The sequence below is a fragment of the Lithobates pipiens genome, unplaced genomic scaffold (assembly GCF_037356315.1).
Source record: "Lithobates pipiens isolate NorthernLeopardFrog02 unplaced genomic scaffold, aLitPip1_a1.2 Scaffold_3, whole genome shotgun sequence".
NCBI lineage: Eukaryota > Metazoa > Chordata > Amphibia > Anura > Ranidae > Lithobates > Lithobates pipiens.
Window position 1 is genome coordinate 20,125,007 of NW_027507790.1, and position 15,043 is coordinate 20,140,049.

The following is a 15,043-nucleotide window of genomic DNA, read 5'->3' on the forward strand; positions in this document are numbered from 1 at the left end:
TGGTACAGAGCTGGAATGGTCTTAGGTGCAAATAAATAGCAACTGGGAAGCTGCTATTGTGGTACAGCACATTCTGCATATTCACGAAAGGGGGCATAATCCACCCGATGGAAAGACAGGAGTTGTAAGGCTGGAATTTAGATGCTGGGCATGTAGCATGTAGGTGTCAGGGACTGTATATTTTTTTTCTCTGCAGCAGCTGGGACAGAGACATTTGCATGCTTTACTCTACAGCTGTTGGTGTGCTGCTGGTAAGCATGCTGCAAAGACCTGTGATACCCTGCGCTATACCATCATACCAGTCAGTGGAGACTGATGAGAGGTCATGAGACATAGCGAGGATAAACCTGAAAGGTGAGAAGTGAGGAGGAGAAGACTTGCACCCATTTTGTGTGGTTTTCAGGTGCTCTTGCCAATGGACTGAGTGGTGGGAGGTTAAATGCCTTGTCAAGCATGTGGTACCCAAATGGCTGGTGTTTTTGCCATGTTTGATCTGCTTGAGGCAAAGTTTTCAAATTGCAACAATGCGATTGGCGGCACATGTGCTAAGAGAGGCCCAGACAGCTGAGCTGTGGGAAGTAGGCCAGGAGATAGCAGCTACACAATCTGATGGAATAGGGCGGCTGCTCTCTACTCTTCCATGATGGCTGCCTTTGGAGGAAATCCTGCCTCATTGAGGTTGTGCTTCAGCCTCTCTTTCCTCTGCTCTATTTGTTACCTAAGTCACGTAATCACTGGAGCTAACTTGACAATACTCTGTGGCTGGGGGAACATGACTGTTAATTAGTTGTTTATATGTGTTCTCCCCTCTCTGTAGGCTCATTTTCCTACCTTCCTCAACCTCAGAACCAACATCAAAATCAATTAATGCCTGTGCATCGTCAAGGTGCAAGTGGCTGATGCTGTGTTTAAATAACTCAGCTGACTCCTCCATGCATGATGCTGAGGCTATGGTAGCTGTGGACAAGGAGGCAGAATAAGCCACTCTGGCAGCTGCTGTGGACTGCACACTAGTCTCTGCTTGGATGGTAGGAGATGAGGATGGTTTAGTAAGCCAGTTCGCCGTCTCCTCTGCATGCTGTGGCTGGATAGCATGGGCAACATCAATAAACAGAGAAAATGTTGCCCTGCCTGAGGACGGGCCATGTCCCCCTTTGACCATGGACACATATCCTGCTAGCCCCCTCACAGTGGCAATGGAATGTCTACCTCCCCTTGTTGACCTCGCAGACATGATGGGGCAGCTTATTACCAAAATGTAATAGAGACGGGGAAATGTGTAATTGGATCAATCAATGGAAAGTGGTGTTTGGTGCACTTTACCTTGAGGGCTGCCGCTGACAGAAATGTCAAAACTATAAAAAAAACCAAAAAAAACATCAGCTCTGCAGTCAGAAAAACTGCGGCTCACAATTAAAAAAAAAGGGGGCAGGCATGGTACAAAAACCCCCCAAAAAATAACACGCAGCAACCAAACAGTAACATGTTACACCCACATTTATGGTATAATTTGTAACATGTTACTGTTGCACCAGCCCCAACACCCCCCCCCCATCCTCCGTTGTAACAGTGAGAGGGGGATCTTCTTCCCGCACGTTCTGTTCTGTAAGTGTGAGGACTACAAGTACCAACATTCTTTGCGGCTGTCGTCTTGTAGTTCTCAGTGAACTACTATGGCGCTGTTGAGCACTCTAGGTAGTTCATTGATGCTTCCTGTTAATACAGTGTGTAACAGACAGACTGTTGGAATCCTGCATTACACCAGTGATCTGCTGAGGTGAACTTATCCTTTTAAATAATAATCTTGTAGGCCAAGGGTGGCTTCCCTGAATACTGGCCAAAAAACTTCCATTCATTGATATCCACTGCATTCTGCACAGTCCCTAGCATTTAAGGGGCATCCTCAGTATCTAAGGAATGAGTGTTCTCTTCCTTTGTTTCACGATTGTCCATGCACGTTGAGCACTTCCTCCCATGTCACATCAACAGAATAGGGAAGCTGGACAATGCCTTACAACATGTACTAATGCAAAATAATGTTTTTAAAAATGACAATTCGGCAAGTTCTAAAGGGCAAAATTTACAATACACAAATAATATGCTTGTGGGATGTATGTCGTGTTACAGAGCAGTCAAAGTCCCGAGAGTTACAAAAACAAATGAGGGAAAGGAGCAATTAGTGCATGCTTCCCCTTAACCAATTGCCGACTGCTGTCGGCAGAATGGCACGGCTGGGCAAAATAACGTACCTGTATATTACTTTGAAATTCCTGCAGTGCGTGCACCCACCACAAGCTCCGTGACTGTGCCCGTGGGACTCGCGGTCTCGATCACCGCGGGGATACCCGCGATTGTGTTACGGAGCTCAAGAACAGGGAGATGCCAATGTAAACAACAACTCTCCATTCTGCCTAATGACAGGACACTGATCGTCTGCACCCTGTCATCGGGAGCAGCGATCAGTGTCCACGTCACACAAGCCCACCCCCCAGTTAGTTAGAATCATTCCCCTAGGACACACTTAACCCATCCCCGCCCCCTAGTGGTTAGCGATAATTATCCCGCTCTACAAGACTCTGGTCCGGCCGCACCTGGAGTATGCTGTCCAGTTCTGGGCACGAGTCCTCAGGAAGGATGTACTGGAAATGGAACGAGTACAAAGAAGGGCAACAAAGCTAATAAAGGGTCTGGAGGATATTAGTTATGAGGAAAGGTTGCGAGCACTGAACTTATTCTCTCTGGAGAAGAGACGCTTGAGAGGGGATATGATTTCACTATACAAATAGCATACTGGTGACCCCACAATAGGGATTAAACTTTTTTGCAAAAGGGATTTTAACAAGACTTGGGGCCACTCATTAAAATTAGAAGAAAAGAGGTTTAACCTTAAACGACATAGAGGGTTCTTTACTGTAAGAGCGGCAAGGATGTGGAATTCCCTTCCACAGGCGGTGGTCTCAGCGGGGGGCATTGATAGTTTCAAGAAACTATTAGATAACCACATACAGTGATATAAAATGTAATATTGACATATAATCACACACATAGGTTGGACTTGATGGAATTGTGTCTTTTTTCAACCTCACCTACTATGTAACTATGTAACCCTTTCACTATCAGTGAAATTTTTACAGTAATCAATGCAATTTTAAAGCATTGCTCGCTGTATTAATGCCAATGGTCCCAAAAATGTGTCAAAATTGTCCAATTTGTCTGCCATAATGTCGCAGTTATGATAAAAATCGCTTATCACCGCCATTACTAGTAAAAAAAACTAATTATGAATAAAAATGCCATAAAATGATCTCCTATTTTGTAGACGCTATAACTTGCGCAAACCAATCAATAAATGCATATTGTGTTTTTTTTTTTTACCAAAAATATGTAAAAAAATACATATCGGCCTAAACTGAGGAAAAACAAATTTTTTATATATTTTTGGGGGATATTTATTATAGCAAAAAGTTAAAAATAATGCCCTTTTTTCAAAATTGTCGCAATTTTTTTGTTTATATCGCAAAAAATAAAAACCGCAGGGGAGATCAAATACCACCAAAAGAACTATTTGTGGGAAGAAAAAGGATGCCAATTTTGTTTGGGAGCCACGTCGCATGACCGCGCAATTGTCAGTTAAACTGACGCAGTGCCGAATCACAAAAAGTGCTCTGGTCAGGAAGGAGGTAAATCCTTTTGGGACTGAAGTGGTTAATATTTCAGTCACAACTTTATCCAGGAACGCAACCTTGGTGGCCAGCCTTGGTGACCCAACAATGTTTCCCTGCAACCACAACTATCCACTACTCAACAGTGTTAACCCACTCCATTCCCACTGCTAAATGACAGATCTCCAGTGTTACAGTCTTGTAAACAGGACCAGGGATTCTGGTTGATGTATTTGATCATGACAGTAGATAACATTGTCAAGCACTTGGTTGCTGTGATTGATGGGGATTTACGTTGTAGGGCCCTGTGATTGACAGCGGATTTACAATGCTGGATGTGATTTACTATGGATTTACACCAGGAGACATTACTGATATTTTTATGTTTATTTTCTGTAGTTTTTAATCTTTTTTTTGTATTTGAAAACTTTCTGTCGGGTTTTGAGGGGTACTAGTATACCGGTGTGCTCATTCTATTGGGGAATTAATATATACCTTAAAATATTAGTTGTAACCCCAAGTCAACTTTTCCCCAATTTTTGTTTTTATTTTTAGGCTCCATGCACACTGAAGCTCATAAACGGCCGTTTTTGGGAGCTTGGGAGGTTTTTTTAACAGCCCATGAACTCCTCTCTATGTTATCCTATGTGTTCATAAGCACACATGGACTTTTTGGATGTTTATCAGCAGTGGAGTTTATGGGCTGTTTTTCTGAACGCCATATAATCGCGCTCAGGAGTTGTTTTTCTGACCACAAAAAACGCCAAACACTGATAAACACTGATGAATGCAGATAAACACTCAAAAACATTTCCCACCAGCGTTTTTTAATGTTTTTGATCCACTGAAAAAAAAAAGTAGAAAAAAAAAAAAATGCTAATGCGGAAAAATGCTAAAACATGCGAATAAACGCTATTGCAAAAAAAGTAAAAAAACTTTGAAAGACTCACTGCAAAGCTACTGGCGTTTTTATAACGTTATTTTAGTATTAGTGTTCCATAACATTATGTACAGTTTTAAGGCATCCCCTAAGCATGTTATTGAAATTATTTGTATATTTTCAATGTTATCTTTTAAACCGCATGAAAATATCCTGAATAGTGAATAATAATAATAAAAAGATTTTTTTTAAACAAATAGATATTGTCTCTTTAATTTATAAACATTTTCTAACATTAGTAACTATGTGAAAGGCCTTCGCTCTACTAAGAGTAAATAAAAAGTGACTAAATACGTGTATTTTAATGTGAATGTGTTCACGAGTGCTGCAAAATGAAAGTGTTCACATAACACCAAAATAAAAATAATAATATGTATAAAATTTTGCGCAAAAGGGAAATGGTTTAAATAATAAAATGAAAAGGGAGTGGGTTGCGCTAAAAAATAATAAATTTAACTAAATAACACAAAAAATAATACAGAAAATACACCTATGTGAAAAAAACTCCAGTAGCTTTAACTTAATAGTTTGTCAATCCTATGCGGAGAAATTTTCAGTGCAAGGAAATTTCAAATATATATCAATGTTGTCAATCAAGATACCAAAAAAATATATGTAATAAATTATCCTACTATAATATGATCATTCAAAAGAACAGCAAAATATGACAACCAATAACGAACTGCCTTAAAACATAAATATAACCTCAATATATGTGAAAAAAATTATAACATTGAATATTAAAGTGTTCTTTACGAAAAATATTAATTTCCAAAGTATTCCACAGTGATATGGTGACAGCACAAATATCCAAAACGAACGTGAAGCGTGCACAACCTCCACCACAGATATTACTGCCGCTTACCGAAGATGTATGGTTCCTTATTACAGAGAACCATGCAGATCGGATGACTGATTCCCCCAGTCCAGGGTTTTCACAAATGGATGCAAAGGAACTCTGGAACCCGTTCGCCTCCAATTACACTCCCTCTCACCGATTTACATAGAAGGTAATAAGACTCACAATAGTGTAAAACCCAAGTAAAATTTTAATCGAACGTAAGAGACAAATGCGCACTTACAGAAATAATGTTTAAAACAATCGTTATGCAAATCCGAGCCGGCCGGTCTCGATTCGCGCCCAATACATCCGCAAACAAACGCGAGCTGGTGGCGTCAGGACGTCGCTCCTCCTCCCTACGCGTTTCGTCACTATGGGACGTGGTCACGGGGTAAGGGCGGCATCCTGACGCACCGCTTAAATAATATAGACAATAAACCAAGCCTCGGTTTGACCCCGGAACTAAGACAGAAAACGCCATCTTGGTTTTGGGAAAATAGCATTAACTAGTACTGCCAAAAACGGCCATCATATTGAATAGATAGATATAACAAAAATAGATTAAAAAGACTATGCAACCTGACGGGAAGCATATATATGATGAAAAAAGAAGAAAAATTGTAAAAAATATAAAAAATTATGTAATCGAATTATCTATACGGTCACATTGAAGAACTCATATAATACATTTAAGGAGCCTTGTGAGGGCTCCATATGTAATTAGTTAGATCTGATAAACTATCTTAATGGATTACCTACATGCATGATCCACTCGGTTCCGAATGTCAAACCATAGATGTACAACTCATAAAAACGAACTATTGCATCCAATAATATATAACAATAGTAACATTGGGAACACAAATGTATTACATCTATTATAAAGTCCCGATAGCAGTATCTCACTACAACGATAAACCAAATAGATGCAGACCTTAGAGCAGTGCATGGCCCTCAAAATACCCAAAAAATTATTTTGGGTAAACCCACTAAATGAATGTGTAATCACATTCCAAAGGTCAGAACGCAAAGTGACTATTATATTTAGTGTATAGCCAAAGTGGAATTAGAGTAGAGCTGTACTGCTTCCGTTGTTACATCACAATGATCAGCCGGAAACAGTGCTACACTATACTATTGGGCTTAAATATATGTGAACCATAGGGCCATGCATAACCCCTGAACATGGTACATACGGGTTCAAATGGAATAGGCAAGAGTATAGAAAATGAATCCATGTACACAAGATATTTTTAGTAAACATAAACAATCAAAAAAATATACAGTATTAGGAGTTGTCAATGAAACAATTAACATCAACATCAATGTTTAACCCAAAGGGGGTGTAGCTCTTTAATTTGTGTACCCAGGCCATCTCCAACCTGGAGATACTACGGACCAAGCAACTCCCCCTCCAATTCGGCCTATATTTATCTATGCCAAGGAACAGCGTATTTGAAGGATCCCTGTTATGAACCGTTAAATAATGCTTGGAAACAAATTTATTCTCTCTCTAGGGGGGTTTACAACATTAGGGGCCAGTTTGTCTCTGAGGTTAGGCACACCTCTAAAGACAACCTTGGGTTTATCTGGTAGAATGGCATCTAAGGAAAATATAGATATATAGATGACGTCCTCCTCCTCTGGGATGGTGATCTTCCTGCTCTTTCTAAATATATGGATTTCCTAAATACCAACAACAGAGGGATACATTTTAGCTACGAAGCAAGTTTAGAACAAATTCACTTTTTAGATCTTACCATCTCTGTCAAGGGAGACAGGTTCATTACCTCCACTTATTTTAAACCTACAGACAGGAGCGCGTATATTTTCCCCCGAGACAGCTGCCATCACAAATCATGGCTCAACTCAGTCCCAAAGAGTCAATACCTTAGAATCAAACGCAACTGTTCAGAGGACAGTACCTTTTTGACACAGGCGGAGGTCCTCACTAAGAGGTTTTTGGATAAGGGGTACAGCTCTGAATTTCTTAAAGACGCTCTAGATCAGGTTATCGGTACCAATAGAAGTGTTCTTTTGGAGGCGAAGGAGAGAAATGAGGGCGGTGTTGGTTCTTAAGATCCCCTTTTATTACTACTTTTTCGCGCCAACACTTTAGCGTGAAAAATATTTTGAACAAATACTGGCATATCTTGAAGGGTGACAGGGTTTTAGATGCCATTCTACCAGATAAACCCAAGGTTGTCTTTAGAGGTGTGCCTAACCTCAGAGACAAACTGGCCCCTAATGTTGTAAACCCCCCTAGAGAGAGAATAAATTTGTTCTCCGAGCTAAAAGGGTATTATCAATGTAAAAGATGCCAGGTGTGCCAACTTAACCAATGCACTACAAGAAGGACCACCAGTTTTTCTTCTACCTGTACCTCTAAAACCTTCCCCATAGATTCTTTCATCACCTGTTCTACTACTGGTGTTGTCTATTTGCTCCAATGTCCGTGCGGCCTGCAATATGTGGGCCGGACTAAAAGACCTCTTCAGGTCCGGATTAATGAGCACATAGCCAACATCAGGAAAGGGTTTACTAAACACTCTGTTTCCAAGCATTATTTAACGGTTCATAACAGGGATCCTTCAAATACGCTGTTCCTTGGCATAGATAAATATAGGCCGAATTGGAGGGGGAGTTGCTTGGTCCGTAGTATCTCCAGATTGGAGATGGCCTGGGTACACAAATTAAAGAGCTACACCCCCTTTGGGTTAAACATTGATGTTGATGTTAATTGTTTCATTGACAACTCCTAACACTGTATATTTTTTTGATTGTTTATGCTTACTAAAAATATCTTGTGTACATGGATTCATTTTCTATACTCTTGCCTATTCCATTTGGACCCGTATGTACCATGTTCAGGGGTTATGCATGACCCTATGGTTCACATATATTTAAGCCCAATAGTATAGTGTGGTACTGTTTCCGGCTGATCATTGTGATGTAACAACGGAAGCAGTACAGCTCTACTCTAATTCCACTTTGGCTATACACTAAATATAATAGTCACTTTGCGTTCTGACCTTTGGAACGTGATTACACATTCATTTAATGGGTTTACCCAAAATAATTTTTTGGGTATTTTGAGGGCCATGCACTGCTCTAAGGTCTGCATCTATTTGGTTTATCGTTGTAGTGAGATACTGCTATCGGGACTTTATAATAGATGTAATACATTTGTGTTCCCAATGTTACTATTGTTATATATTATTAGATGCAATAGTTCGTTTTTATGAGTTGTACATCTATGGTTTGACCTTCGGAACCGAGTGGATCATGCATGTAGGTAATCCATTAAGATAGTTTATCAGATCTAACTAATTACATATGGAGCCCTCACAAGGCTCCTTAAATGTATTATATGAGTTCTTCAATGTGACCGTATAGATAATTAGATTACATAGTTTTTTAGATTTTTTATAATTTTTCTTCTTTTTTCATCATATATATGCTTCCCGTCAGGTTGCATAGTCTTTTTAATCTATTTTTGTTATATCTATCTATTCAATATGATGGCCGTTTTTGGCAGTACTAGTTAATGCTATTTTCCCAAAACCAAGATGGCGTTTTCTGTCTTAGTTCCGGGGTCAAACCGAGGCTTGGTTTATTGTCTATATTATTTAAGCGGTGCGTCAGGACACCGCCCATACCCCGTGACCACGTCCCATAGTGACGAAACGCGTAGGGAGGAGGAGCGACGTCCTGACGCCACCAGCTCGCGTTGTTTGTTTGCGGATTTATTGGGTGCGAATCGAGACCGGCCGGCTCGGATTTGCATAACGATCGTTTTAAACATTATTTCTGTAAGTGCGCATTTGTCTCTTACGTTCGATTAAAATTTTACTTGGGTTTTACACTATTGTGAGTCTTATTACCTTCTATGTAAATCGGTGAGAGGGAGTGTAATTGGAGGCGAACGGGTTCCAGAGTTCCTTTGCATCCATTTGTGAAAACCCTGGACTGGGGGAATCAGTCATCCGCTCTGCATGGTTCTCTGTAATAAGGAACCATACATCTTCGGTAAGCGGCAGTAATATCTGTGGTTGAGGTTGTGCACGCTTCACGTTCGTTTTGGATATTTGTGCTGTCACCATATCACTGTGGAATACTTTGGAAATTAATATTTTTCATGGACTTTACGAACACTTTAATATTCAATGTTATAATTTTTTTCACATATATTGAGGTTATATTTATGTTTTAAGGCAATTCGTTATTGGTTGTCATATTTTGCTGTTCTTTTGAATGATCATATTATAGTAGGATAATTTATTACATATATTTTTTTGGTATCTTGATTGACAACATTGATATATATTTGAAATTTCCTTGCACTGAAAATTTCTCCGCATAGGATTGACAAACTATTAAGTTAAAGCTACTGGAGTTTTTTTCACATAGGTGTATTTTCTGTATTATTTTTTGTGTTATTTAGTTAAATTTATTATTTTTTAGCGCAACCCACTCCCTTTTCTTTCTATGCCAAATGTAGTATAACATTTGGGTTGCTGCTTTTTCTTAGTTTTTTCTATCTGATAAGCGTGGCTTTTTCCTCTTTTTTAAATAATAAAATGCCTAGGGAAGTGAGAGCTATCAATCAATAATAAAGTTGAGGATGAGATCAATTACTCAGGGAAAAAAAAAGAAAAAAGCAAGTAGGAATGAAAAAATGAAGCAAAAATAAATCAAAAAATAAGTCAGTAAGTGTAAAGAATTACTCGGGTAAAAGAGTGGAGTGAAAAAAGGAATATGTGAATATTAAATAAACAAATAAATAGAATCACCTAAAATTCATGTGTACATACAAAAAATGTTCAATGAGTTAATAGATGAAATGCCAAAAGAAATTTGTAAATCGTGATAAAGAGTGTAAGATTAAATGATATAAATAAAATAAATAGTGTATATCTATTTAAATCAATCAATAATAAAGTCCATCATAGATTTAAAGTTCATAGGTGCAGTTCATAAGGGGTTAATAATCATAAAGTGTTTGATCATCACTTGTCCTGTGACGAACGTCTGTCTCAGCCAATCCCTACGCGTTACGGCCGGGTGCCTTTTTTTTTCTAAATGATAAAGTGTCATACTGCAAACAAAAGGCTGCTCCAAAAACAGATCATCAGGGCTTTTAAAAAAATGACCCTATCAGCATAAAATTGAAATCCAGAAATCCCCAAAATTTAAATAATTATACACCAAAAATGAAAAAAAACAAAACAAAAAGACAAAGTGCTTCTAAAGACTCGTACACACGGTACGATTGTTGGCAGGAGATTGTCTGTTGACAGTCTGTTGTCCTAAAATCTTACCGCTAGTATTTTGACAATTGTTGTCCAATTTTCAGCCAACAAATGTTGGATGACAGGCTAGTAAATTTTCGGTGGACAACGGCTTGATTTTCGTATGGTCAGTACACAAGTCTGTCACACAAAAGTCGAAAGTACAAACACGCATGCTCAGGATCAATGCTCAGGATCAATGCTCACAAAACATGAAATTAGCAGAAGGGGCCCAAAGGATGGTGCTCAAGAGCTGAAATTTCTCATAGTACATCACTACATTTGTGTTTGTGGCACGACAATTGTGTACCGTTAGTATGCAAGACAAGATCCTGACACACGCCCTTTTGACAAAAACCAGACACTCGGTTGGCCAACAATCGTACCGTGTGTACGAGGCTTAAGAGTATCAGTGGATACTAATGAAGAATTCTACAATATTTACAATACTTACCTTTGTAGGTGGCTAACAGAAAACAATAGTATGTATACAGGCAAAAAATGTTTTTGTTTTAAAACAAAAAGAGAGAGAGCAACACCTTCTAAGTGCAGAATTGAGGTTGTTTTATTCCAAAGAAAACAGGTTGGCAATTAACAAGATCAATAGATATAGCACAGCCTGATGAAGGAGCATGCATGCTCGAATGCGTGCCATGCCCACCGCTCCCTGCGTTCTGTGCCAACATCATCACTGCCTCTCAGGGGTTTCAGGACCATCTAGGAAGTGCTGAAAACCACCAGCACCTCTGGAGGCTCCGTACAACTGCAGGACTTAACATGCATACAAGCAGTCAACTGCAGCGGTGCCTTTTTTCTGATGATGAACCTTTTAAACCTATTGATTTTGTAATTTGCTTGCTTTGGAATAAAACTACCTCAATGCTACACTTAGAAGGTGCGTCTCTCTTTCTCTTTATTTGCCCTATAAAGTTTATTCTAGCTCCTTAATCAGCAGCAGTCACTGAGCCAAGCACTTTTGTCACATTGGATACAGAAACTTAATCTATGTGTTTTTAGCCCCATTGACACAATGGACTATCCCTTCCTTGTAGTGCGCCAGATTACTCCTCTCCACCCCCTGAAAAAAGCATGCTTTTTTTTTTTTTTTTTTTAAAGGAAAGCAGTTTAACCTAAAATAAGGACACCAACAACATAAATCCCTTTTTTAAAGCGAAGCCTTGCAGAAAAAAAAGTTGCTATCTATAGGACAGCATGCTAAAAGTGACCAGGGACCGCCAGGGTCACCAATTACAGTATATATATAGACATAGGTCGATTGGCTAAAGAGATAACATTTAGAATTAGGCCTCATTCATTGTCTTCCTAACAAATCCTTAATATGTCCCCATGCAGTTTCACAGTTTCCAGTGCACTTACATTATGGTTGCTTTGCTCCATCTTTTATAGTGAGATAGTGAGAGGGTTGGAAATTGTCCCATTAAGATTGCAGAGACCCCGAACTGTGAAGGGCCTGGGTTCACCTTAAACCCACGTCCAACCCAAATCCTTATCTAGATGTGACCAGACTTCTTGTTGAGTATCTACAATTGCTTTTTAGGGTTAAGCTGTATTCAGTAGATCAAAAGAACACATAGGTAATACTATAGTAATGAGAAAAAATTAAGTAGCATTGCAAGTCCAGGAATATTAATTGTGTTTTACTCTTTTATCAGACCAATCCCTCCAAATTTGACTATGCAGAAGACCTAACAACATTTGTCAGTCTCAATGAATCCAGCATAATCAATACTCTGTGGCAACGATACCAGTCTCAGCTTATTTACACCAATGCCGGACCAAACCTCGTGGTACTGAAACCAAGTGGACCTGTCACAAACTTTTCTACCAAGGTAGGGAAATGCCTAATATTTTGGTAGTTGATACTGTATGGTGGCATATTTTTTAAGGAACAGTTTTAATGGGGCACATAACAAGGGATTATGTTGGTAGTGGCTATACTTACACATATTTAGTTGTAAAAAGTTAATTTTGTTTTAAAAACAAGGTGTACTTGAACAAGTAATTATGAATTGCTAACACACAATACATACAATCGCTTACCAGTGAAGGCCAATAGGAGATCAGAGGTGAACAGCAGTGTCACCAAATTTTTTCCCTATGGCAGACATGGGGGACTGGATAGGCGGTAGATATGTTAGGGCTAATTAGCCACTACAAAAAGAGAAAGGTTTGTTGTACAAGGGTTTGTATTAGTACACATGTCCATGTAGAGCCTATCATTAATAAAATTACATATAATGCATGTAGCTTACCTGTTCGGCCAGGGATTAATGTGTGTAACATGGGGGGAGGAAAAGGCAGGGATTACCCTCTTGGAGGCTGCGGTGGGGTATGGGTTCCCTCATACACCCCTTCGGGAGCGTAGGCAGCAAAGAAAAAGGCTAGAGAAGTTATAGAAGTTCCAATGTGATTTCTAATGTGGAGATTACTGTTATAAAGGTAGAAGGATCAATCATGACCTAGGAGGAAACTATAACCCCCATTAAATAATGTAATGAATGATAGCAGTAACTGTTGAAACCACTCCAGCGAGAAATTTATAAAAGTCAGGCATGGAGGAGTAACCTCAACATCCAAAAAGGTCCGTTAGTACATGCAGCTCCCCTGCTTACCTGAGTTGCAGCCTCCACAGAAATTCCCCCTGGGCGACCATCTACCGCATCATCCAGCAGGCAGGGAGACGGAGCCAGGAAACTCCCCAGTGTCGCCCACTGCCCAGGAGATCACATGTCCACCAAGGAAAAACAGTGGGGGAAAGCTGATGTCTACCATCCCTCTGGCAGGGCTCACTTTAAAGCAATTCATAGCTAAATAAAAACAAATAAAGAAGAAGAAAAAAAATCACCAATAAATGTAAATTATGGGAGGTAAAAGGGAAAAATAGAATTAAATAAGAAGAATCCAGAAGAATTCAGTAGCCCAGTGCATTGCTAAAACAATCCCACAATAGACTAGGCAGCCCAGAAGGATACAGAGATTTTAACATAGGCTTGTGACAATGCATGCATCAGTGAGTTTGGCCTAAATGTAAGAGTCACAGAGGGAACACTGTATTAAAGTTACTCCATATATCACCCACAACAATTACAAAAATGGGCTGCAGGATAATATTTCATTGCGGCACGGTGGAATAGTGGCATTAAGCCTTTTGATTCACATGGTCTCACGCTGTAGAACCACTGCATCTCAATTGCCCCCCCTAGGGTTCTCAGGAACGGTCTCAAGGACCAGGGGGGGTCCCTACGTCGGTTCTGTAATGGCTCCTTGTGAGGCAGTCCCTAAATGAAGTAGCCCTCTGGAAAACCAGTTCCAAGGTGGTTCTGAACTACTCGACTAATGGTAAACTTACCACTGTTGGACATCACATTGGTCTTTATCACAGGTTTAACCCCGAAATGGTCCAGTTTATGGTTGAGACCATTTCTGAGGACCCTAGGGGTAGCAATTGGGATGCAGTGATTCTACAGCGTGAGACCATGTGGATCGAAAAAGGCTTAATGCTTAATGTTATTGATATTTTAACTATGTACCAATAACATTTTTATGTTTTATCTGATGTTTGATTTGTTCAGGGTACCAAGATAGTACCTTTTTTCTCCTCGTTCCCCTTTCCCGCTTTGGAGACCCCTCTGAGGAAATGTCTCCTTGCACTCAATTATTTATCGCTGTTATTTTTATATTTATTTACTTAATTGGATGTTTCCTTGCTACAAGGAGCATAGCAGGAGATTGTGAATGGCTCTCTATGGATCCATTTCACACATCTCTGCAGCCGCTCTGTGAATTGCACAGGAGCCCTGTGCATCTTTTGGTCTGTTTCAGGTCCGAATTCAGATAAAAATACAGGCTGGAATCAGACTTGAAACAGTGAATGGAGACGCACCAGACTCATGCTGGGAGCCGCTGTGTTCTCCAGTGTGAGCCCAGGCTTAAGGAAGTATCCATATGCAATCAGAATCCACAAAGGTGCTTGGAATGAAAATTAAAAGCCACAAATGCCAATGGCCACCAGCGTGACAACCCCACCACCATGGATAGTAATATTGTGCTTACCAGAAGATGTGGACCCAAGTACCTTACGGCAATGAGTCAAACAAGCAGGGATGATTACACTTCGAATCTGGATGCCCAGTGGCTCAGGTGTCTCCGGTATGGATAGTGTGGATGGATGGATCACACAAAACCCCTAGGCTCTGGTTCAAACACATATGTGGAAACAAGCGTAGAACCATTAAAAGTAAATTTTATTTAAAAGTACAGAGAAAATTGAGTACTGTCCATGATACTT

The 15,043-nt window shown here is 39.7% G+C and overlaps 1 protein-coding gene across 3 annotated transcripts in view; it reads left to right on the forward strand.

The window, feature by feature from the left end:
- Nucleotides 1-15,043, forward strand: part of MYO18B (myosin XVIIIB) — an 861,659-nt gene that overhangs the window by 90,910 nt on the left and 755,706 nt on the right. For all 3 annotated transcript variants that reach the window (XM_077461361.1, XM_077461362.1, XM_077461363.1), the window contains one exon: nucleotides 12,408-12,584. In XM_077461361.1, coding sequence (XP_077317487.1) covers nucleotides 12,408-12,584 — 177 coding nt within the window. The remainder of the gene's footprint in view (nucleotides 1-12,407; nucleotides 12,585-15,043) is intronic.